The 23,720-nt window shown below is 34.8% G+C and overlaps 1 protein-coding gene across 2 annotated transcripts in view; it reads right to left on the bottom strand.

The window, feature by feature from the left end:
- The window catches only part of DPYD (dihydropyrimidine dehydrogenase), an 853,279-nt gene that overhangs the window by 383,348 nt on the left and 446,211 nt on the right, over window positions 1-23,720 (bottom strand). For both annotated transcript variants that reach the window (XM_060626444.3, XM_078451629.2), the window contains exon 13: window positions 13,892-14,107. In XM_060626444.3, coding sequence (XP_060482427.2) covers window positions 13,892-14,107 — 216 coding nt within the window. The remainder of the gene's footprint in view (window positions 1-13,891; window positions 14,108-23,720) is intronic.

The raw sequence follows: 23,720 nt of genomic DNA, 5'->3' as shown, positions 1-23,720 counted from the left end.
CTTATGCTGGCTATTGCAGAAAATCCAAGTATCCTTGTGGCAACCTCAGAATTCCAGCTACAGTGAACCAAACTGAACAATGACCCCAGCTCTTGTGCTGTGAAATCCATCCCTGCATTGTACTGGATTCCTACAACTCAGCCAATGATTGAACAGAACACAGAGACTAACTCATGCTCTTTCCTGAGAACTGAGGACTTTGTAAAGGCTTTGCTGAAATTTACTTAGATGCAAGACATTCTAGGCAGGATGCTTACACTCAACCTTCCTTCCTCTCTCCTTCACCTGGAGGCAGGCTTACACTGTGGTCTTATGGCTCTCCCAGCCATATGCTCCACCTTCCTCCCTATTTTCTTTCACAGGTATTTCACCTAATAAAATTCTTGCATGTTTAATCCCATCTTGGCAACTTGTTAGTGGAAGACCTGGACTAAAACAATTGTGATGTCATGTTAAATGACACTTAAATGATCAATTACATGATATCCACATGGGCGCCTGAGAGGCTCAGTTGGTTAAGTGTCCAACTTTGGCTCAGGTAATGATCTCATGGCTTGTGGGTTTGAGCCTCACATCAGGCTCTGCATGGATTTGTGGTCGACTTGGGATTCTCTCTATCTCCCTCTCTCTCTGCCGCTCCCAACTTGCCCTCTCTCTCTCACTCAAATAAGTAAACTTTAAAAAAATGATACCCACAAAATCTAGAAAAAAATCTCAGTATGAGAGACATTTTATAAAATTTAAGAAACTTTTATAATGTGCTTTCATGTAATTAATGTCAATAGTTAAAGTTTGACATAGTCTTTAGCAATATAACAGAGTTTCAAAATGTGGATTTTGGCTAAGATCTTAAGAGGAATTGAAATAAACTACAAAAATAAAATTTCCCCTTGCAGAATTATTCAAGTACATGACAAGAATCTGCTTAGAGAACTTTTATACCCTTTTCCCTTAGTAAGAATACAAAAGGTAGGGATGTTGGAGGTTATAAAATTATTTCTTTGGATCATACTAATTGTGCGTTCAGAGTCTCACTGCTATCCCCAAGACCCAAGAGAGGGGCTGAAAGAAACCCTGAGAATATTCAATATGTGTTCCCTGCAATTTCTTTTTCCTTTCGGAGGGGAAGGCACAGTGTGTAGGGTGCCAGCTCTGTTTGATATGTCTAAATAGTAACATCTGGGTTGTCTGCTGCTGAAAAATGAGCTAAAAGAGATGCAACTGTACCTTGACCAGCCTGCATTCCTAGTATTTGTCAGGGAAAAGGAAATATAAGATTTTCCTGTGGGCCATTTAAGGGTCCCATATACAATAAGGTAGTGTGAGGTCACTCTAAGGTCTACTCAGTAGGGACCCCTGAATAGGCAAAGAAGTCTCAGCAAAGAAATGTTACATAACTCAAGGGCTCCTACGAGTTGTGTAGGGAGTAAGTTATAACCAAAGATTCAAAAGAACCATAGCATAAAGTTCCCCAATGATGGAAGCAAGTTTTGAAGAACGCATGATAGCACTCAAGAAAAAAAGCCTAAAATATGTCCTCTACAGAAGACGATTATAGCTGTACAAAATTACATTTATCCAAAAAAGTGAAATTGTTCATCATGAAATGGTGATATTTATCAATTTAATAATCACAATATTACTAAACAATGTGCCACACTCCAAAATACATCTGTCCTACTGATTAGGCTAGGGAAATAGTCAACATGTACTTTTAAGTCCCTTCATATGCAAAGTCTGAAGGTTACAGGACCTGCCTTCCGAGGGCTTACACTCAGGAAAGAAAAAACAGAAACAAACACATAAAAAATCCATTCTATCTTATTTCAATTGAGAAAAACTTTATAAAAGCTCAGAGACTCAGGAGAAGATAACCATTGGTCAACAGCCACAGAGGACTTGAATGGCTTTTTAATATTTGAATAGAAGAAGGAATCATCTTTCTTTTTTCTTTAAAATTTTATTATGAAAATGTTCAAACTACAGAAAAGTTGAAAGAATTTTACAGTGAACGCTTATGTACATTTAAATTCTATAATCAGTGATTTGCTGATTATCACATGCCCATCTCAATATACCCATCAATTCACCTCTTTATTTTTTTGATGCATTTCAGAGTAAGTTGCAAACATACATATTTTTCAATCCTAAATGTGTCACTACTCATATTATTAACTAGAATTCAATATTTATTTGCTTTCATTCTGTAAAATGTACATGCAGTGAAATGCACTGATCTTAAGTACACCATGAAGAACAAATCATCTTAAGGAAGAAAAAGGGTAAAATTAAGGTATAGATGACATAAACACAATAAGTCTAGTGATTAGATTGGTTTAATCAGAAAAGAGAGACTCTGTGAGAAAGAGTTGAAGATATTACTAAAAGTGGTGAATGCGAGGGGTGCCTGGGTGTCGCAGTAGGTTAAGGAACTCACTTTTGGTTTCAGCTCAGGTCATGATCTCATGGTTTTGTGAGTTCGAGCTCCACATCAGGCTCTACACACAGATGGAGTGTGGAGCCTGCTTTAGATTCTTTCTCTCCCCCTCACTGTCTGCCCCCCCTCTCATGCACACACACTCTCTCTCAAAATAAATAAGTAAACTTTAAAAAAAATTAAAAAAATAAATGAAAATGGTGAATGGGAGATACATTATGATTAATAGCAAATTCCAAATTGAATTATCTAATTCCTCTGCTTAAAACCTCCACAGGTTCCCTGAGGTCTATATAATCACATTTAAATTCCTGGCCTAAAAGGCCTTTCCCATAGTCTTTCCAGCTACTTACACCACCTCATGATACATATGCTGAATCTTACTTAAGATTTAGCTGCTGAATCTTAAATATGCTTGGCACTCTTATGACCATGAATGTCCATGTGTTATCCTTCTGCCTAGAATAAAGATGAAGCTCCAATGTGAAGTCATTTTTCTTTTTAAAAATGGAGGAAAATACTGTTTATTACGTAACATATTTAGTCCAAGAATCTTTGTTGCCTTATGTCAACATTCAGTCAGTCCTACTGGGTCTTTTAACATATACTCTGAACTAGAATTTAAGTTTTATAGAGCAAAGACCATTCACACACATACACACACACACACACACACACACACACACACACACACACATATATATATATATATATATATATGATTGTGTCATATATAATGATTGTGTCTAATAAATGTTTGTTGGGTGAATGAGATCAAAAAGAGGGCATACAAAGGACATTAGCAACAGCTCTCAGGATACATCTAGTCTAGACCATATACCTAAAAGCAATGCTTTCCTTGATGATACTTTTAGATAAATTTTAACTTTGAGGGTGAATTGGCAGAAGAGGAATGATAAGTTGTTTCAAACATGTGGGATACTATGGAAAAACTTGCAAATGAGTAAGCAGAACAGGATAAAAAGAGCAGCAGACTTAGCTGAAGTAAAAGTACTAGATGAAGAAGTGGAGTAAGGTAACTGGCATATGAAAAGGAAGTTGGCTGAACATTTCTCTAGGAAAGCAGTCACTTCCTTCTGTAAGCATCTAATGACACCTCATTTCAGAAACAGTGGTGATTGGATATGAAACCAATTGCAAGTCATGTAAGAAAAAGGAGCATAGAGGGAACCGCAATTTAAAACTGAGTATGTCTTACAACAAAATGGCCAATGTAGGTACATCTCCAATAAAAAAAACTTGGCAGTGAGGTAATCACTGGGTTTTATATTTAAAGTATTTTAACAATGGATATTGTTAAACAATGTATGCCTACATAGTAATGACTAGAATCTTGTTAAAAATCAATAAAGAAAATACAAAGCCAAGGAGTATATTACGGAATTCAAGTCATGTTAATTTCAACCAAGGCTGTATCATCCAAACATAGCCAGAATATGGATATTTTTGACCAGTTAAATTTAAATTCTGCAAAAGAATTATGTGAGACAGGATAAAAGTAAAATTAGTTTCTCAAACAGCAGAACTGTACTTTATGAAAATTTCCATTAGCCATGTTTATGAGAATTTTCCATTAACCTTGACACCAGTTACTTTAAAAACAAAACAAAACAAAAACTCCAAAGCTGAAAGAAGTATTTTCCAGTACTAGTTAGGTTCTTCTAACTGCTAAACCAAATCAAAATTGTGCATGTCAATTTATATTATTAAAAAGTCTATTTGAGTCTCACCTTGTCCACCCTACCAAAATGATTAACTAATTAACAAGTGTGAAATCACAGCCTGAAATGGAAGAGGGGAAGATGTAATTATATTGGAAAATTGATTGGTCTGCTTTATAGTCAACTAGCCCAATTGTGAAATAAAAGGTAAAAAAGATTGGGAGCAATTTAAATATCTTTAATAATGTACCTGGTTAAAAATATTATTTTGGCTACAATTAAAGGATTTATAGTTAATATTAGAAGTACTTACATTAACCTATGTTTGGAAACATCTTAATCTATATTTTCTATTGAACAGACTAAGTCTGGCACATGTGGCATGGTGGAAAACAATGATTAGAACCTTGGAGAAAGATGTGGAATATTTTTTGTTAAATTCTAATTTGCCAGACTTAGCTTCAGTATTCAAAGTGTACACACAAATGGGCATATAGGAATACACATTTTCCTTTGTTGTTGAAAAGATCAGGGTTGCTTTATAGAAAAGCTTGCTAGATAGTTATAAAGTGAGCATTTGGTTGAAATCTCCCATAGGACGATTACATGTGAACTGTAACCTTTTAATCAACCCATTCTTTATAATTTGAGGATGAGTCAATTTTAACAATTTCAATACAATAAATCTAAATAACAAAGAACCTAATCAGGTGAAAATCAAACTATGAGTAGACAGAAATCACTTATGGTTTTAGCATGTTAAAAGTCTCCCAGACAAGAAGTTTCCATTGAATTTGTTTAAATAATTATAACTCCTTAGTGCATAAATACATATCATGAGAACAATGCTGCACGATAAATAGAAATTAATTATGTACCAAATTTGAAGCTAGAACTATATCAAGGAAAATAATGCACTGGACAGCTGTTCATTTATTGTTTCATAGACTTTCATGATAATGTTATGTAGAAACTCAATAACAATAAAAGAAATCAGTTTGACTTAATGTTTAAAAAATTCAGATCTTTATTTCCAATAAGGCCTTTTAAAGTAAGTTAGAAGAACAAAGTGTAGTCTTTTGTTGTAATCCAAAGAGAATTACCCAAGCTCTAAAATATTATTACATAACATATTTGTGAAATTTTTCTTAACAGCTCTAAATATTATTTTTAGCATTTATAGTCCTGACAGTGTTATTCCTGAATCCTTGTCTGGTTGATAGGTGCTAGCAATTTGTGCAAATGTAGGCAACTTCCTCTCAATTAAGATAATGTGGATCGTAACAAGTTTCTTGAAATCCACATGGGAGAACAGACAACCTACATGGTAAAAAGTCTGCAAACCTTATTATAGAAAGGAAAACAGGACTATTTAGAAAGGAAAAAGAAAAGGCTTGTTGATAGGACATGAGAGCTGTCTCCAAGTAACTGAAGAGCTGTCATGTGGAATTGTGGTTCAAATTAGAATCCTATAATTATTCATTCATCTAACAAGTATGCATTGCATCCTTCCTATCTGCCAGACCTGGTTCTTGGCACTGGGCATACAGTAGTGAGCAAGAAAGACAACATCCCTCTTCTTATTAATCTTACTTCATATGGCTAAAACAGAAAAATAAACAAGTAAAGAAAAACATGATCAAGAGAATGGTAATTCCACATCATGGTAAGCGCAGTGAAAGAAAAAAACAAAAACAGGGAAATGTGGCACAGGAAGAGAGTTTTGAGTGGTCAGTAAAGGCTTCTCTGATGAGGTAATTTCTCACCTGAGAACTGAATGAGAAGCAAGAGCTCTATGTACAAAGAGGGCAAAGCATTCTAGGCAGAGCAAACACTAGCAAAATGGCCTAAGAGAAGGAGAACCCTGCCATGTTGGAGGTCTAGAAAGAGGGACAGTGTGGCTGGAAAAAAACTGGCACAGGAGACTGGCTTTTGACAATGGATTAACAGTGGATTTCCAGAAGGTTTTATTTTTTTTTTTTCTTTGTCAAGCTTTCATTAAATTCTACTTAGTTAACATATAGTGCAATATTTAGTGATTCATCACCCTCAGCCACCCAGGTGCCCGTATCAGAAGATTTTTAAATCAAAATTCTCTCTCCATGAAACTATACATAAAACCAAGACAGAAATAAAATCATAGGTGCTGCTCTGCTTGAGGCAGGGGATACACAGCCCTCAGTGTTCCTGCTCAGCTGAACTCCAGGTCCCTGCCAAACACTGATGGAGTCAAACTGCCTTCAGTTTAGACATAAAATAATGAGATTCAGAGAGGATAAAGTAGAAAATATGATATAGAGGAAAGCATCTGGATTTGTATCAAATAGACCTTGGTTCAATTCTGGTGCGGTGGATTTAAGTCTTGGATGGGAGGAACTATTTCCATGCTCCTAAATCCTGGTCTGGCCTTGTGACCTGCTCTAACCAAAGGAATAAGGGTGGAAATGACACTGTGTAACATCTGAGCCTCAGAGTCACAATTTCCACTCTTGCATTTTTAGAATACAGCCACCTTGTGAACAAGCCCAGTACAGTCTTTTTGAAGATGAGACCATATGGAGACCCAGGCCCAGTTATGCCAGCTGAGGGCCCAAGCATGTGCATAAAGCCATCAAGGACCAGCAGCCACCAAGTCTGTCAACTAACTGCAAACACATGAGAGAAAACAACTCATGTCACATGGGCAGAGTCAAGCCCACCCAGCTGTGCCCTGACCAAATTGCTGAATTCTAGAACCAACAGCAGATTAGTTGTTTTAAGTTACTAAATTGTGAGGTGCTTTGATGTGCAGCAATAGATAAGTAATACAGAAATTGGTTATGTTTGCTAGCCATAACAGAATCTAAATCGTGTGGCATTGGCTTTCAAAATGAGAGGGGGGCAGAGACCTCTCTTGGAAAATTAAAAGTAGGCTGCTAGCAAAAGCTGGAAAAACGGTGAACAAACTGCTAGTGGAGGCTGGAAATGCAGTGTGAAAATTGTTAGTGGAGACTGGGAAAAGGGTGGCCTGTGTTATGTAGTGGCAGAACAACTGGCAAGAATTTCACTGGTGATAATTCAGAAGATAGAAATGTACATAATGCATGTGTAGATCCGACTAAAGAAATCGCTAGACAGAACACTCAAAGTGTCAGTTGAATGTTTCTACCCAAGAATAATAAGGTATTGTAAGAGAGAAAATATCTAAATAAGGATATATGTAATTTGATAAGCAAATTTAGAGCAAAGCCAAGAATTGCTTGTGTTAGAAAATAAAACAATTTTGTGTACTTCGTCTACCCCAGAAGGAAAAGATTTTCAAAGTAAGAAATGACCTTAGGGTAAAGATCCCATCAAGAGTTGCTATGTGATACTTTGTTAAGATTTTAGAAAGATTTAAAGCAGGTCCTAGTAGATTCTCTCAGGTAGACAATATTGATTCTAAGAATCTAAAGGATATTGTGCCACAGCAGAAAGATATGTCCAAAATAGAGAGAAATATGTCTCAAAAAGAATTATGAATGTGGGTTTAGGGCATGTAGTCAGCTATTGATAGATTCAAAAAGTTTTTCACAAAGTTTTCTGATGACATCACTAAGAACTAGGACTAAAAGGGACAACTAAAATAAAGAGAATAGGGGTTCTTAACTTTCTGTGGGCAGAAACAGGTTGAAAAAGTTATTCAACTGCCAAGAATGGCCATCATTGGCCATTTCTAAACAACACAAAACACAACTCAGCGGATAGAATCAAGAGTCCAAAGGACACAGCCGGTAGCAGACAGGAACAATGGATTAGGAAACCATTACCAGGGAGAAGAACAGGGTCCTACTCTAGGAATATCCCCTATTCACAGAGCAAGAGACCCTGACAACACGTGACCAACTGAATTTTATAATTGCTGCAGACATGGAGTGCCTGGGTGGCTCAGTTAGTTAAGCGTCTGACTTTAGCTCAGGTCATGATCTTGCAGTTCTTGAGTTCGAGCCTGCATTGGGCTCTGTGCTGACAGCATGGAGTCTAGAGCCTGACTCAGATTCTGTTTCTCTCTCTCTCTCTCTCTCTCTTTCTCTTTCTCTTTCTCTCTCTCTCTGCCCCTCTCCTGCTTGTGCTCTCTCTCTCTCAAAAATAAACATTAAAAAAAATTTATAAAAAAAATTGCTGCAGACAGTAATTTCTAAATCCCAGACATTTATTTTATTTGTGAATGAGAGTATCTACTAAGGTTCTCTTGACTGTATAACTTTATTTTGGGTGTATAGAGGATAGTCAACTTGTCTTTCTATTTCATAGTATCCTGGATAAAGCAAGCTGAACCCAACCAGCCTCATTTGCATTTGAACTTAATATAGATCATAAGATCATAGACTTTGAGACTAATGCCATAACTGGATGACATTTTTTGGTATCTTGGAAAGGGGTGGATGCATTTTGCAGGTGGGAGGGATTTGAACTACTGGGACCAGAGGGCAAATAAGTACTGTTGGCAATGATGGCTGCCATCCACTTTCCATGCTATAAACATGGCCATTTGTGATTTGATTTTGCTGTTCTTCCCATAAATAAGCAGATGGTATTTACCTACTTCTTGAATATAACATGTATAGCATATCTCGTAATTTGCTTTAACCAAGAAAGTATGGTGGAAGTGACAGCGTGTGACTTTTGAGGGTTTATTTCAACAGGCTTTGCAGCTTCCACGTTTGCCCTCTTGGAGCACTGCCACCTTGCAAACAAGCCCAACCTAGCCTCCTTGATGAGCCACCATTAGGCAAGAGGGAGAATAAAGAGACAGAGAAAGAGTCTAAGCTGTCTCAGCAATTACGCAACTCCAGGTGAGGGTCCATATACACGAATAAGGCCCTCTTGCCAGTCCCCAGGCATCCCTCTAACTGACTGAAAATGCATAAATGAACCCTAAAGATACCTTGTGAAGCAGAAGAACTGCCCACATGAACTCAGCCAAATTGCCAGCCAATATACATGATTCTGAGCAAATAAATAACTGTTGTTCTAAGTCCTGGGCAACTGGTTTAACTTTCTCACTGAATTATTTCACATGAAAAAAAACTTAAAAAATACTATCTATCTTATAGGCATATTATGACGATTCAGAGAATAACTTATGAAAAATATTTGGCAATGTCCATACTTTCAAAGCAGTCAATAAATGGTAGTTAATTATGTGTATGATAAATTCTAACAAAACAATGTACAATGTTCAACAATTTGTGCAAGGTAGTGATCTAGAAGGAGCTTTGGACAGAGACTGGAGTCTCCCAGGCCAAATTTATTTTCCCTAGATGTCACTGCCTGTCTATACTTATTAGCCTTTCTCTAGGGTATTTATTTACTGGGGAAAAAACCCCACCATATTTAAAAATCAACAATTCATTTATGTTAGTAAGTTAGACTAATTTATTCCAAGATATCTCTGAAGGCAGAACTATAAAACATGGATGGAACATATGAGAAAGGCCAATTTGGGGTCAATAAAAGGAAGGTATTTCTTTTTTTTTTTTTTTTTACTGTTTATTTATTTTGAGGGAGAGAGAGACAGAGTGCCAGCAGGGGAGGGGCAGAGACAGAGGGAGACACAGGATCTGAAGCAGGTTCCAAGCTCCAAGCTGTCAGCACAGAGCCCGACGTGGGGCTCGAGCCCATGGAACTGCGAGATCGTGAGCTAAGCCGAAGTCAGATGTTTAACCAACTGAGCCACCCAGGTGCCTCAAAAGGAAGATATTTCTAAAATAGGTTTTTTCATAGCTATAAAAGGCTGCATTGCCTTAAAGATCTAGCATATTCCTTGTCACTAAAAGCACTCAGAAACAAGTTACATTTATTCTGTTATAACTATTGACACATGAGCTTAGATAGCTTGTCAGATGATTTTTATTTCCCTTCCTAAAATTGTGCAATACATATTATTTTTTCTCAAAAATTCTCAATATTTTAAAGACTCTTAAGTCTTAAAACACTACCCATGCATTAAAAAACCCCACTGACATTTTCATTTTTAGACATGTATATATGCACTACAGAAAGCAACATGGGATATGAAAATTTTAAATTGGCCTTTTCTCCTTTGAGATCAATACTCAGAACAGTCAATTTTTTAATGTGGTAACTGTCTGTTCATATGGCTGAAAAAAAAAGAAAATATGCTTTTGCCAAAAATCTATTTATTCATTTATTGATTCATTTATCCAACAAATATTTATGAAACATTTATCAAACTCTTCTTGTACACTAAGCATTGTGTTATGTGGTATAAGTTTGTATTTTATGGAAAAAAGCTACTATCAATATTTGATTCCAAATAAATAATAAAGAATCTTAACTATTTCTCAGTTTTTGGTTTTTGGTATTTTTTGTTGACTCATTATGTGTGCATGTATTTATCTCATCATCTGATACTTATTAAAGCATATGCATTCAAGACATTTTCTCACTAAAATTCCATCACAAGTTTATTCTAATATCTATGCTACATAGTTTATAAATGAAGTGAACTTTTGCTTAGGTTTGAATTCTATTTGGAATAGTAATAAACACTTCTGGGTTTATTTATCTATGTAGTGAGAAAGATACATGCAGCATGTACTTACAGATTACATATTTGTAGTATATAATATGTGTATGTCTGATAAAATAAAATTTATGATATGATTCTCCCAAATATTTTTATCTATTTTATCTATTATCAGTATAATGTGGACACGAGTCAGGAGGTTCTTTTATGTGAAGTCTAAACAATTTTTAATATTACCAGTTAAACAGAGCATTTCTCTGGTTTGTCATGATAGTTTAGCTTTAATTGAGCTTGACATCGATTTCTCTTCCACCTTTGTTTAGTTAAACAGGAACACAATATATATTTATTTATGAAAAGAATTTATAATTGTATTTTAAATATTGTATTTTAAATATTTTATGTTATAAACATAAACAGAATCTCAAGAAAGGCAATCTACATATTTTGGGACATTCTAGAAAGGGTGATTTGGGAAGGAAGAACGTAGTTAATAAAAGCCATCTTTCATGTTATTTAACACAAAAGCAAACACAGATCTTTTTATATTTGACATTAAAAATCTGATCATTTGCCTCCCTAAAGAAACCACGTACAGCTTTTATACAGACTGCACAGTAAAGAATAATAATATTTCTGTTTACTGAGATATCAACTGGCATTTCACTGTAAGTCAATGGTCTATCGTTGCTACAGCGTATTAGACCTCAATCTGGCATCTACAAATGTCAAGAGTATAAAAAAAGGTATAGGATGAAAATCAAAAGCATGTTCCAAACTCCCCAAAAAAATAAAAAAAAAAGGGAAACAAAGTTCACCTAAACATATTTGCTGCAGAAATCAGTGCAATATTCAGCTGTCAATCTACAAAAACAACGAGGGAGCCACCCTGTCAGTAGGACAGGATAATAAAATTTCCAGCAGATGTTCAGGCAGGGCTCTAATTTTTACTGAACTCCCTTGGTAAGCATTTAATTTCTTTATCATATGCAGGCTCGGCAAATTGTACTTCATCAAAACTGTATTGTGAAATATTAATATTTCATATGATAACAAAACTCCATAGAATAACCTTTGTCATATTAAGAGCATCCAAATTTCAAATGTCAAGATTCTGCATTTTAATACATTTTAAGTAGATTCTTGAAATGGCATAATAAATTATAATAAGGCTAATCTAAACTGGTATGCTATAATGTCACACAAATGTATAGTCATATAATATTTTAATAGATTTCTTTAGTAAGAAACTGTGGGAAAAAAATGTTTATACCAACTGAGTTGTGTGCTACAACATTTCATCAATAAGAAAGCACAGATGTTCATAAGACAATTTTACATTCACAATAGGTATAATCACTAATTAGGGACAATATAAGAAAATTAAGAAAAACCCTACATCTCTATGAAGCAAACTGACTACTTCAGAAAACCATGTATGGCCATTATATAAGCCCACGGTGGCATCATTATTTATGTCATTATAATCAGCAAAAACACATCTGAAATAGCCTTTGCACAAATATTGTGTTGTACCTGCCATTAAAGTAACAGAGAGCTTCCCAAAACCCCCAACATTGTGTTTTATATGCCAAATTTAATTTGCATTTGTTCCTTACTCTCACTTTGAACCAGCATCACAGACTTGTGAATTGATAGATTAAATTCAAATTGGAGGTTTAGAAGGAAGTTAGCTTCCACATTTATTTCTGCTGCTGATCCTAATAAAGGCAACCGCTCCTAGGTTACCGAAAGAGACAGCATCACAAATCAATGCATGTCACCAACAGAGTAAAGACAGATGTCTCTGATTAATCAGAATTCAATTTTTTGCAAGCAAACAGCAAATTCAAAGCAAACATTTTTTTCTACAATTCTTCGCCTGTACATGATTAGCCATCTATTGCTGTTTACATATAAAATTTTTAAAACAGTGTAACTAATGTAGTCATTAAATGGTATCAGAGACTCAGTTTTCCTCAGTGGATTAAACATTTGACTACAGCTTTTGAGTTATTCTTAAAAGGATGAATTGAAACAAAGACGAATATACTATCAATATTCTACAAAGCTGTAAACAATTGATTAATGATATTCTAAAGCTGAATCTAGTAAGTTGTTTATTCTTATACTTTGTTTAACCAAAGTATTTCTATGTATTCAACCAATTTATCTGAAAAAGAATCTTCCTTTAGTTATTTAAACATAAAAACATTTATAATATTTTTTATGCCCTGGTTTTTCTAACTTTTGAGGAATCTCTAGATTTTCTTCATCACACCTACACATAGCACCTTGTAAAGCTGTCAGAATAAGACAGCTGTAATGTTTTAGCCATACTAATGCTGGCTATTGATCCTAGTAAGAGGAGAAAGAAGGAAAGAATGTGCTTAATGGGGCATATTTGTTCTCTATTATTTTCTTTGCCTACGGATAAGGCTGATTTAAATAATGATACACTTTTCTTGGTCACTAGATTCACACATTCTTATACATTAATTATTACTAACTACCAGTTAGTACTAAATACATAGACTCAGCATTTAAAATTTTATCAATAAAAGGTCTAATAATGTTAAATTCTGTGCTTTTCTACTTCAAAACCATATAAGGATGCAACCTTCTATTGTATAAATCATACTACTTTAAAAACATGTATTTATATGCTTTCTGTATTTTAAAGAATTCATCTCAACTGTAATATGTACTTTATTTTCTTCTAAGTATGTCCACTTACAGCGTGGGTACAAAGTCATAATGGCAAATTAAACTCAGGCATATATACTTTGAAAAGTTTCTGTATTTAAAAATTCAAGAAGAATCTTATTACCAGCACAAATGAGCTACACTGAATGATTCTTTTTGACATGAACTGGATCCCAGGATTATGTACAAACCATATCCATAGTCTCTCTCACTTTGAGTTCAGGCATATGTCCTCATCCACACACATTCACAAATCACGAAAGAATTAATAATGCCAAAATAAAATTCATGAGTTTGTGATTATTAAATGAAATAGGTACTTTTGTAATATAGATGTTTTTGATGCTTCCTAGACAAAACAAATGAGAAACAGATGCCCTTCCAAGGGACAGAAAGATTGGAAAGAAAATAAAAACTATTTTGCAACCATAGGTCTTGCCCAGTAGTTGAATAACTACTATTTCTTGGTCAGGCAAATCTTGCCATTATAATATTTATGCCCTAATTAAAATACATGATAGACATTTAAACATGACTTCAAAAATATATTCTTACCTTATCAAGAGAGAAAGTTTTGGTCAGGGCAAAACCCCATCCAGCTTCAAAAGCTCTTCGAATCATTGATGTACTGGTAGCTGGAGTTGCACTAGCAAGACCAAAAGGATTTATAAACTTCAGTCCAGCCATTTCCACACTAATGTCCACCAGATCAATAGGGGTGTAAAAGAGGGGCAGTTCAGGCTTGGCAGAAACAGAATCTCCATATTGTGACTGCAAAAAACAAAGAGTCAATAGTTGTTCTTGTATCATATCTGATTTTTCCATACAATCTTTTACAAAAATCACTTCAACACAGCATTTGAATTAATACAGATTACACTGGTCTGTTTACCATGATGAAAACTGGCAAAAAGTCAGTTAGCAGTGAACCAAATTTACATAACATCATCTTTTTCTAATTTAAAAGGCATTATAGAGGGTATTAACAGAAATAAAATCAATTAAATAAACAAACAAAAAAACTCTACTTAAAACATACAGAGATTCAAACACAAAAGGGAATAATTTCAGAATTTATTTCCCTGGTCCCATAAAGCCGCCTTTTTGTCTTAATTTGTGGAAATGTCTTTACTGCTCAGAGATATGGGCGACAGCAAGTCAGGGGGCCTAAATTCAATTTCCAGTACTCTCACTTCTGTTTATGAGATTTTAGGAAAGCCACCTAATATGTCCATGTCTTTTTCTCCTCCACCGTTTTCAGTACAGCAGCAGGAATGTTGGTTGCCTAATTTCCTACCTCATAGGGGTATTGGAAAATGCAGGAGATCATAAGCCACAGGAAGACAACTAATTTGGAAAGTGGGAAATGTACTCATGTGCATGAGGAGAGTTTCTTTTTTCAGAAACCAAACCGGCACCTAACAGTTAAGACCGAAACCTTCAACTGGCTCTCAACACTGTAAAATTACCTTTCTTAAAGGGACATTGTAGTCATGTTACCTTGCAGTATGAAAACGCTTATGCAAAGTGCATGGCACACTGAAGGAGAGTAGGTATTTGCTAATTGTTGTCTCTTCCTGAATGGGGACGTTATTAAAGATCTCATCTAGCCTTTGGTTTAATAAGTGTCTCTGTCTCTGTCTCCTTCCTTGTCTCCCTCCTTCCCTTTCTATTTATCTCTGAAAGACAAATAATACGGGCAAATATAAAAAGGGTGAGTTTTCTAAGCTAAAGTGGTTACTGAATGGATAGAGCTAGTTAATTCCAAAGTAAGAATCCCTTTCTCTTGTGAACCATCACTCAAAGGAAAAGTTGTTTGAGCATAACTTTAATTTTACAGGAGTGTGTCTTATGTAGATAAAAATTGCTATGACTTGCATACAAATTATTTCTGGACCTCCACCATTTATAATGCAAAGGAAAGTTCACTTAATATGTAAAAAGGCATCAAACTTGTCAATTGAAAGACTAATGTGTCTCGTGCACCTACAGAGAGGTGCCTGATCACATCAAAGCTTCAAGTATGGCAGGCATCTTCTGCCAGGAATGTTCTGGCACATTTCTGAATATCAGTCAGTCCTGTTGTGAACATTAATTTCTCCTGTCCTCATGTGGAATTGTAATGCTATTAAAAAGATTATTAGCAAAGACAAAAGGTATAATGTAGAATATACGGAATTAATATATGTCAGTTTGATGTGTGTGTGTGCGTGTGTGTCTGTGTGAATTTGTACACGGGTGTATGAGGGGGGGAAAAGACCTTGATGTGATTTTCTCAACTGCAAAATCGTAGTTTAAATTGAATCAAGCAAATTTAGGCTAGACTTAGGAAGACTTTCCTAACACCACATATTGGTTAATACTGGGAAAAATTTAGATGCACTTTTCGTATATGAGGAATCTCAGAAATTTCAGGCAACTTTGTGTCTGAGGCTAACAGCAGAAATGCATATGGCTCTATATTCTTTATTAGGTGAGGTGAATGATACTATGAGTTTTCTTTTCTTTTTAAGGTTTTGTAATGAAATATCTAATCTCTTTAATCTTACAGATGAACTTCTTAATAATCATAGCTATATGACACTAGGCAATGGCCCAAGGAGCAGATATGTATGTATAGTTCAACTTGCATTTCTTAGTTTATGTAGCTTACAATAAATAAGGCATTGCCCTGAAATTCTTAAGAAGGTTTCTGCCTTAATCTAAAAAGGAAATTATGTAGAAAAACTTTGCAAGATTTTCCTTAAGCTTCAAAACAAAAATATAAAACAAACCAAAGCAAACAACAACTAACAAAATATAAACATACACATAAAACTCTTTCAACTGAGAACTACAGCTTCTTATAAACTATGTATTTTCTTTTATTGACAAAATACTATTGATGTGTATGCATATATGATAGAATCTCAAATCTTTAATAGGAGGTTATTTTTCATACTGAGCCTACAGGGTTTTTGTTTTGTTTTGTCTTTGAGACTTTTTTACCACAGTGTGGTGCTACAGCAACCTATTCTGTGCAATCTCAGGATTTACTCATGCCCAATGTATGCTTCCTTTTCTGAAGTTTAAAAGCCTGTTCCCCTCTCTACCCTTGCTCAATCAGCTTAAGCATTTCAAATTTCAGCTCTCACCATGAGGCTAATTCCTCCCAAATCCCATTCATAACCTTCAAACTCAGATTTCCAAGAGACTTCAAGACCTTTGGATATGGATGTTGTGCTGTTAATTAAAACTCAACTGTTTCAAAGAGTATCCCATATTCTCTTCTAAAGAATATGTGAGCCAGATTTTCAATTTCAGACAATACTATTTTCCAGTTATCCAACAGTATTAGTAAATAACAGATGTAAGGAACAACCTAGATTATGTTAACTATACTGGAATTAAAACTAAAACTTAATAAAATAAAAAAAAAATACTTAATTTAAAAAAAGAAAGAAAGAAACAACCTACATGGTGAGCTATGAAAATTAGTTCCCCAATAATACCACTGTGAAAAGGAATATTATACTGGCATCAGACTGATACAGAAACTGATACAGAAAAAAAAAACAACTGTATTGACATGAATGACTTTTTATCCTGTACTAAGTGAAAAAACAATGGGTTAACATTATATGTAAATCCAAAAGTTTTCAGTAAAAAATAAGTAAACAAATAAATATTTAATATATGTTTGCTATATATTATTATATGTATTGCTATGCATCTCTCTGTTTATCCATCTATCATAAAGAGTAAATATAAATATCTTAACCAGCACTATCTGAACTGTAAGATGACTGTTAATTTTTAAATTTTGCCTTATTTTATTTTTTATACTTTCAATACTGACCATAAATTAATTTATATGCAACAAATAGAATTAAAGGTATACTAAACCAATTTTCTAAAAGAACAAATGAAAAACCAGTAAGTGAAGATCAAGGTAAATAGACTACCCCTTAGCTTCCTCCTCAGATTGTCCCAAATCAATCCTTTCAGCTATATTTATTATTATACATAAACTTAAAAATATTTAGAAGTATTAAAAGCTTTATTTTATAAAGAGAAAACTAAAGGTAAAGGAGATTAAGTGAGTACCTCTAAGTTATTCAGTTAATGACAAAGGCAGAACAAAATGTGTGTGTTTTTTTTTTCTATTTTGTTGGTCAGTTTTCCTTCCACTATCCTAAGCTGTCTCTCAGAAATATAATGGTTCAGTCATTGTTCCCCCAAAATAGTCCATGCCACTCTGCCTCTGCACCCTTTCACATTCGGTATCTCTCTTTTGTACCCACTATAAAATTTCCTGATCTGAAGCACTCCCTGGCCACTATAGATAAATAATTTTATCTGGATTGCTCCTAGGGCATAAAAAAATAACATTCTTTCAATTTGTTAATTACATTGAAAATATTTTGTTATATGTTTTAATCACTAATATGCTAAAACTTATCCATATCTTCAGGAAACCAAATTTCTTTTCATAGCATATATTGATTGCTTCTATAAGGTAATGCCCATGTACTTAGATACAATTCTTAACATTCATATAAAACTACTTTTGTTCATGTATTTACTCAGCAGGTACTTATTAAGAACTTGCAGTTCTAGAGATGAACAAAACAGACAGGTCCCTGGAATTCACAAATAGAAAAACACAAATAAATCTACCAACCAACCAACCACACACAAAATTAAAACCCCAGATACTTCATCACACTGCTACATGTCTCCATGCGTTATCATGTATTTCCACTAGCCTAAAATATAAACCAAGTCTTTCTTCACCCATCAAATGATTACTCATCTTTCCAAATTCAATTCATTTATGCAAGTACATGCTTCCTGGGGCATTTCCTTAATATATTTCATACCCTAGTCTCATATATCTAATTGTCATCTCTGCTATTTTGCAATTTAAAATATGTTCCTACCTCAGTAGTCATCACACTGTGCTGTACATGTTGATTTTCTCTTCAAATAGAACATAAGCTCCTTGAGGGAAGTGAGCATATCTTACTCAAATTAATATCTCCATTATAATTAGAAATATATGTAATATATATGTATGTATTAGGTATCATATATATAATTCTTACTCTTAAAGGCAACTCTGCCCTCTTAGAGACAAAGATAAGTAAAAGCACTTTTTCACATGGCAATCCTCAGGTATGTTTTAAAGAACTATCATATTCTTTCCAAATTGCCTTTTCCCCCAGGCTAAGCATTTAGATCTTCATAATTATTTTTATGCTTTTTGATATTCTTGTCATCCTTTGTTGGATATCTCATTTACCATTTTTTTTTAACATTTATTCATTATTGAGAGACAGAGAGAGACATTGGGAGGGGCAGAGAGAGGGGGAGACACAGAATCCAAAGCAGGCTCCAGGCTCTGAGCTGTCAGCACAGAGCCCGACACGGGGCTTGAACTCACGAACTGTGAGATCATGACCTGGGCCGAAGTTGGTCGCCCAACCAACTGAGCCACCCAGGTGCCCCTCATTTACCTTTTATGTTCTGAAATTGAGAATTTTGCTAACATAGTTAAAAGGGTTAAGTACAACAACATAAATTTATGTGATTTCCTTTTCCTTTCCCTTTCTAAAACAAGAAACTGTCTCATGGATATTACCACGATCTCTTTGGTAGTTCAAAATATAATTAATAGAAACACCAAAAACAAAGAAAAAAAAAAACAAAAACCCTATAGAATCAAGAGACTGAAGTGATAAAGAACTGAGAAGAGGACAGAAGAGGGAGGTAAAAACAGAGACTAAGGAAAAATTGAGATGTCCGGCACATTTTTAGAGTGTAAAGGTAAAAAGTAACATTTCTTTTATAGAAGCCATTGTTAGACACTAAAAGACACTGCAAATGAGAGGGACGTCTAAAGATGGCATTTTACAAAGTTTTCTTTGTCCTTCTCAGAATTTTTTTAGGGGAGACTTAGCGAAGATTTTAATCACTTATAACTCCATTAAAAATATTATCTCCATGAAATGCATAAACCATGAGAGTTCCCAAATTTATATGGGTCACACTTAAATTTTCTCACTTCACTTCCACCTACAAAATCCTTCAAGGCTCTTCACTACCTGCAGAATCCAGCCTCAGCTCTTTAGCATTATATAACCCTAGTTGTGACCTGGGCTCCTCCCTGCTCCCCACACTTTCTAATCTCATCTTTCACTCTTTCTAATCTCATCTAGTACCATGCCCTCACAACATTTTATGCTTCCATTTATTAAATAACTTTATCATTTCTCAAATAAAACAATATCATTAGTGTACCTATGCATTTTGACTTTTTTTCCCTTAAATGTCCTTTCCTGTCTGGCTTTTCTGCTTTGAAAATTCCAAGCAATCTTTCAAAAGTTAGTCCTGGGGCACCTGGGTGGCTCAGTCGGTTAAGCGTCCGACTTCAGCTCAGGTCATGATCTCACCGTCCGTGAGTTCAAGCCCCGCATCGGGCTCTGTGCTGACCACTCAGAGCCTGGAGCCTGTTTCAGATTCTGTGTCTCCCTCTCTCTCTGACCCTCCCCCATTCATGCTCTGTCTCTCTCTGCCTCAAAAATAAATAAATGTTAAAAAAAAAAAAGTTAGTCCTGTTGTCATCTTCACTAGGAAACTTGCCCGGCTGTCCGCAAGCAAAGTTGTTCCTTCATCATATTCTGTACTTGTTTGCTTATATGTATGTGCCTCCAACCTAATTTAATTTAAGCACCTGGCATAAGACTTGGCAGAAAGATGCTCGAAATATTTGTTGAATACATCAGACTAGTGACCTTGGGTATTTAGTCTCATTTTTACATCAGTTCCCAGTAAAATGATAATCAATTTAGGTGAAATAATCGTGAAATGCATTCCAGATACATATCCCATTATTCTATGATTCTAATCTGAATAAAATTCAACTTTTACCACTGGAAGACTGTTGAATTTAGCAAAGGCACTAAAAAGAGTTATTTAGTGCAATGGTAAATAACTACTCTGGGCAATTAAGTTACTATGTAAATGTATGCATTCTATGTCAGACACATACAGTGACATAAACATTCACTGATTTCACAATTTTGCTAGGAGCCAACTTAAAATGAAACATTTTTCTGCCCCACATGATTTTTAACTTCTGCCTTAGAATGGATTTGTTTGGTTGCAAGTAGTGGAAACTAGCCTCAGATGGCTGTTTAAGAGCGAGGGTACAGAAGCATCTTGTGAAACTCATGAACACAGCTAAACGTCAAGGAATGGCTCTCCTCAGGGAAAGCCAGATTATCTGTCTTTCCTTCACTCCTCTTCTTGTGCATCTAGTTTATTCTTCTGTCTCTGCCAATTGGCTTCCTCTGACTCTTTATGCAGAATGGTTGCTATTCCATAGGTCTAGCCCAGTAATTTTTAACTTTACATATTAAAAACATTTGAAAGGTTTTAAAAATTCTGATGTCCTGGCCAGATAGGCTCCGTACTAATCACATCAGAATCATTCAGAAGAAGACTCGAGCACTAGTAGTTTTTTAATACTCTCCAAGGAGTTGAATTATGCATCCAAGGCTGAGAATCACTTCTTTAGCCATGTCAATGCTCTCCCTAATTCCTAATTCTCAAATGAGACATTCAAGTTTGGCCACAAATGTGTTACATGTCTACCTTATTAAAATAAATGGCTACCAGGGGCCTGTTCAAGAGAATAAAGTATTATTATAAGGTGAGCAGATACTCTAAGAAGTGCCCATATGGGGACCTTTATCTGCTTCTAAGGTATCAATTCTGACAACCATCATTACGCCACCCAAATGTTGAGACCTACTATAAAAATAGGACATTTGTTTACTCTCACAATCCATAAAATACTTGTCTACTTGCAAATAATACTTATGCCAGACCCAGTGATAAGTGTTTTGTACTTATTCTCTCCTTATGATCACGACTATTCAAATTAGGCATTATTCTTCTATTGAAAATGAGGAAAATGAAGCTCAAAGTAAACAGCAATGTCTCCAAAGATAAGAAGCTAATAATAGAGCAAGACCTGAATTCAAAGCTTACACTTTCTACATTACATCGAGCTGTTCCTGTTTCCATAAACATTAATTTTCTAAAGCATTAATGTCCTCAAAGTTGGAAAATGATCTGAGTATTTTTCATGATGCTTTGATTGAACATACAAACACAACACATGTACACACAAATTGAAAAACTATTATCAAAAATTTTTAAAAAGTATATTCCATTCAGATATTAATAAAATAATCAATCATAATACCTTTCATTTTGGAATGAAAATAAAAATAAATATAATCTTAAATTATAATGGCCTATTATTTCCTTATTGCATTATTATTTTTTATCACTGGTATTCTCCAAATATACCTGGCTGGGTCATGGAATTATACACAGAGAAATTTGCATGTATAATGGTTATGTTGTGGAGAAAAAGCAAATCACATCATAATTATGTATCCCAATTGCATTTTTCCCTAATTTGTTTTACTAGAATGAAAATTAAAAAAAAAAAAAGCACTGTTAAAAGCAAGACTATTGGTAGTGTTATATTTGATTGAAGAAGGGAAAATAACTACTAACTATGTTCCATCCAATTTAAAATCATCAAACAGCTTGCACTTACTCATTTTATTTATATTTCATTGTGATGTAACTACAATGGTCCCTATCTTGGGGTACAGCTGCTCTAGAAGCATCCATTCTGAGATTATTTTAAGGCAAAGAATAAATAACATTGTATAGCTACTTATGACTAGATTAATTCATAGGCAGGATTTATGCATTAATTAACTCCAGGTCAGTTACTTTGCCCTTTGAAGAAATATCTATTGAGAGGAAAAACTTGCAAAGCAGAAATTCATTTGGATTAGCTGCTTCCATGGTGGAAAGGCCTAGGTAGAGTGACTACAATTATAACATAAAATCAGATTTCAATTCTCCATTTTGAGAAATTACTATTTGTAATGAAAATTTTAGAAAAGATATGAGGCTATGGAAAAGTTTCTAAAAAATAATGATCCCATTTTATTCACTTCTTTAAAGGATTATATTCACATCGCTCTTAATAAAATATTTGTAACCTGAGTGTAGAGAAAGGCCACAAAATTAAACATTAAGTCAAATCAATGTGTTCTTTTTCTTCATCTAAACATTACCTCCATCCCCAATTACCAGATCTTAAGCAACTTAAAGTAGCATCATGCAAAAATTCCTTCCTCTTCAACAAAAAAACTATTCCTCCCCCAGTTCTCCCCATTTACTTTATGACATGACCATTCATTCATTCAGCTTAAGCCCAAAATATATAAATCATTCTTGATTCTTCTCTTTCATTACCCATTTCTCTTCTACCATCAAACCTAATGACTCTATCTTCAAAATATATGAATCCATGTACTTCTATCTATAGTCATTGCCATCATTATCTCTTACTGGGACTATTTCTTACTGCTCTTTACATTTTCCTTGCCTCCTACTAGAATCTACTCTCTACTTTGTACCAGGACCTTTTAAAAACACAAATTTGATTATTTAAAACTTTTCATTCATTCAACATTGCATTTCATTAATATTGAGACTATTATAGCTTACAAGATCATTCATAAGCTGGTCCTGTCCCCCTCTCCAAATTTACCTTATGCCACCCTCTATGTTAATACACCTATCAGTCACACAGGACTTCCACTAAACTCTATCTTTCGCTGGGTGTCTACAATTGCTATCCTCTCTTCCTAGCATGCTCTTTTGTATTCTTTCGTTTCCATTTAAACTTTACTCCTACTGCCAGGTACTAGCTCTTTTAGCAACTGCTATGGACCTATTTGTACTCCCTCAGAATTCATATATTGAAGCCATAACCCCAAAGTGATATCATTTTGAGGTTAGGCTTTGGGGAGCAACTTAAGTTTAGATGAGGTCATGGAGGTGAGGTCCTCATTTTGGGATTAATGCCTTTATAAGAAGAGACACATGTGAAGACACAGTGAGATGGGAACCACCTACAGCTAAGAAGAGAACCCTCATGAGAACCCCACCATGTTGGCACCCTGATCTCAGACTTTCAGCCTCTGGAACTAAAAGAAAATAAATTTCTAGTGTTTAAGCCACCTAGTTTATGGTATTTTGTTATGGCAGCCCAAGCTGAGTAATATAGCAATCTAAAACAGAATCACCAATGAGTCAAGTGACCTTGTAAAATGTGCTTCCTAAATCTCATGTGTCCCATGATCTAAAATATTTCATAGCCATTTTTAATCTTTAAATGATATTTATGGAGTACTTACTATATAGTAGGCGTTGTGACCAGGTGGTAAAACACAGGAGTAAAAAAGGAACATTTTTCTGGTCTCATGGATTTTACATTACAGAGTGATGGAGGGAGAGGGATCAA

Source organism: Panthera onca, chromosome C1 (assembly GCF_046562875.1).
Source record: "Panthera onca isolate mPanOnc1 chromosome C1, mPanOnc1 haplotype 2, whole genome shotgun sequence".
In the NCBI taxonomy this organism is placed as follows: Eukaryota; Metazoa; Chordata; class Mammalia; order Carnivora; family Felidae; genus Panthera; species Panthera onca.
This window is presented reverse-complemented; position numbering and strand designations above follow the sequence as displayed.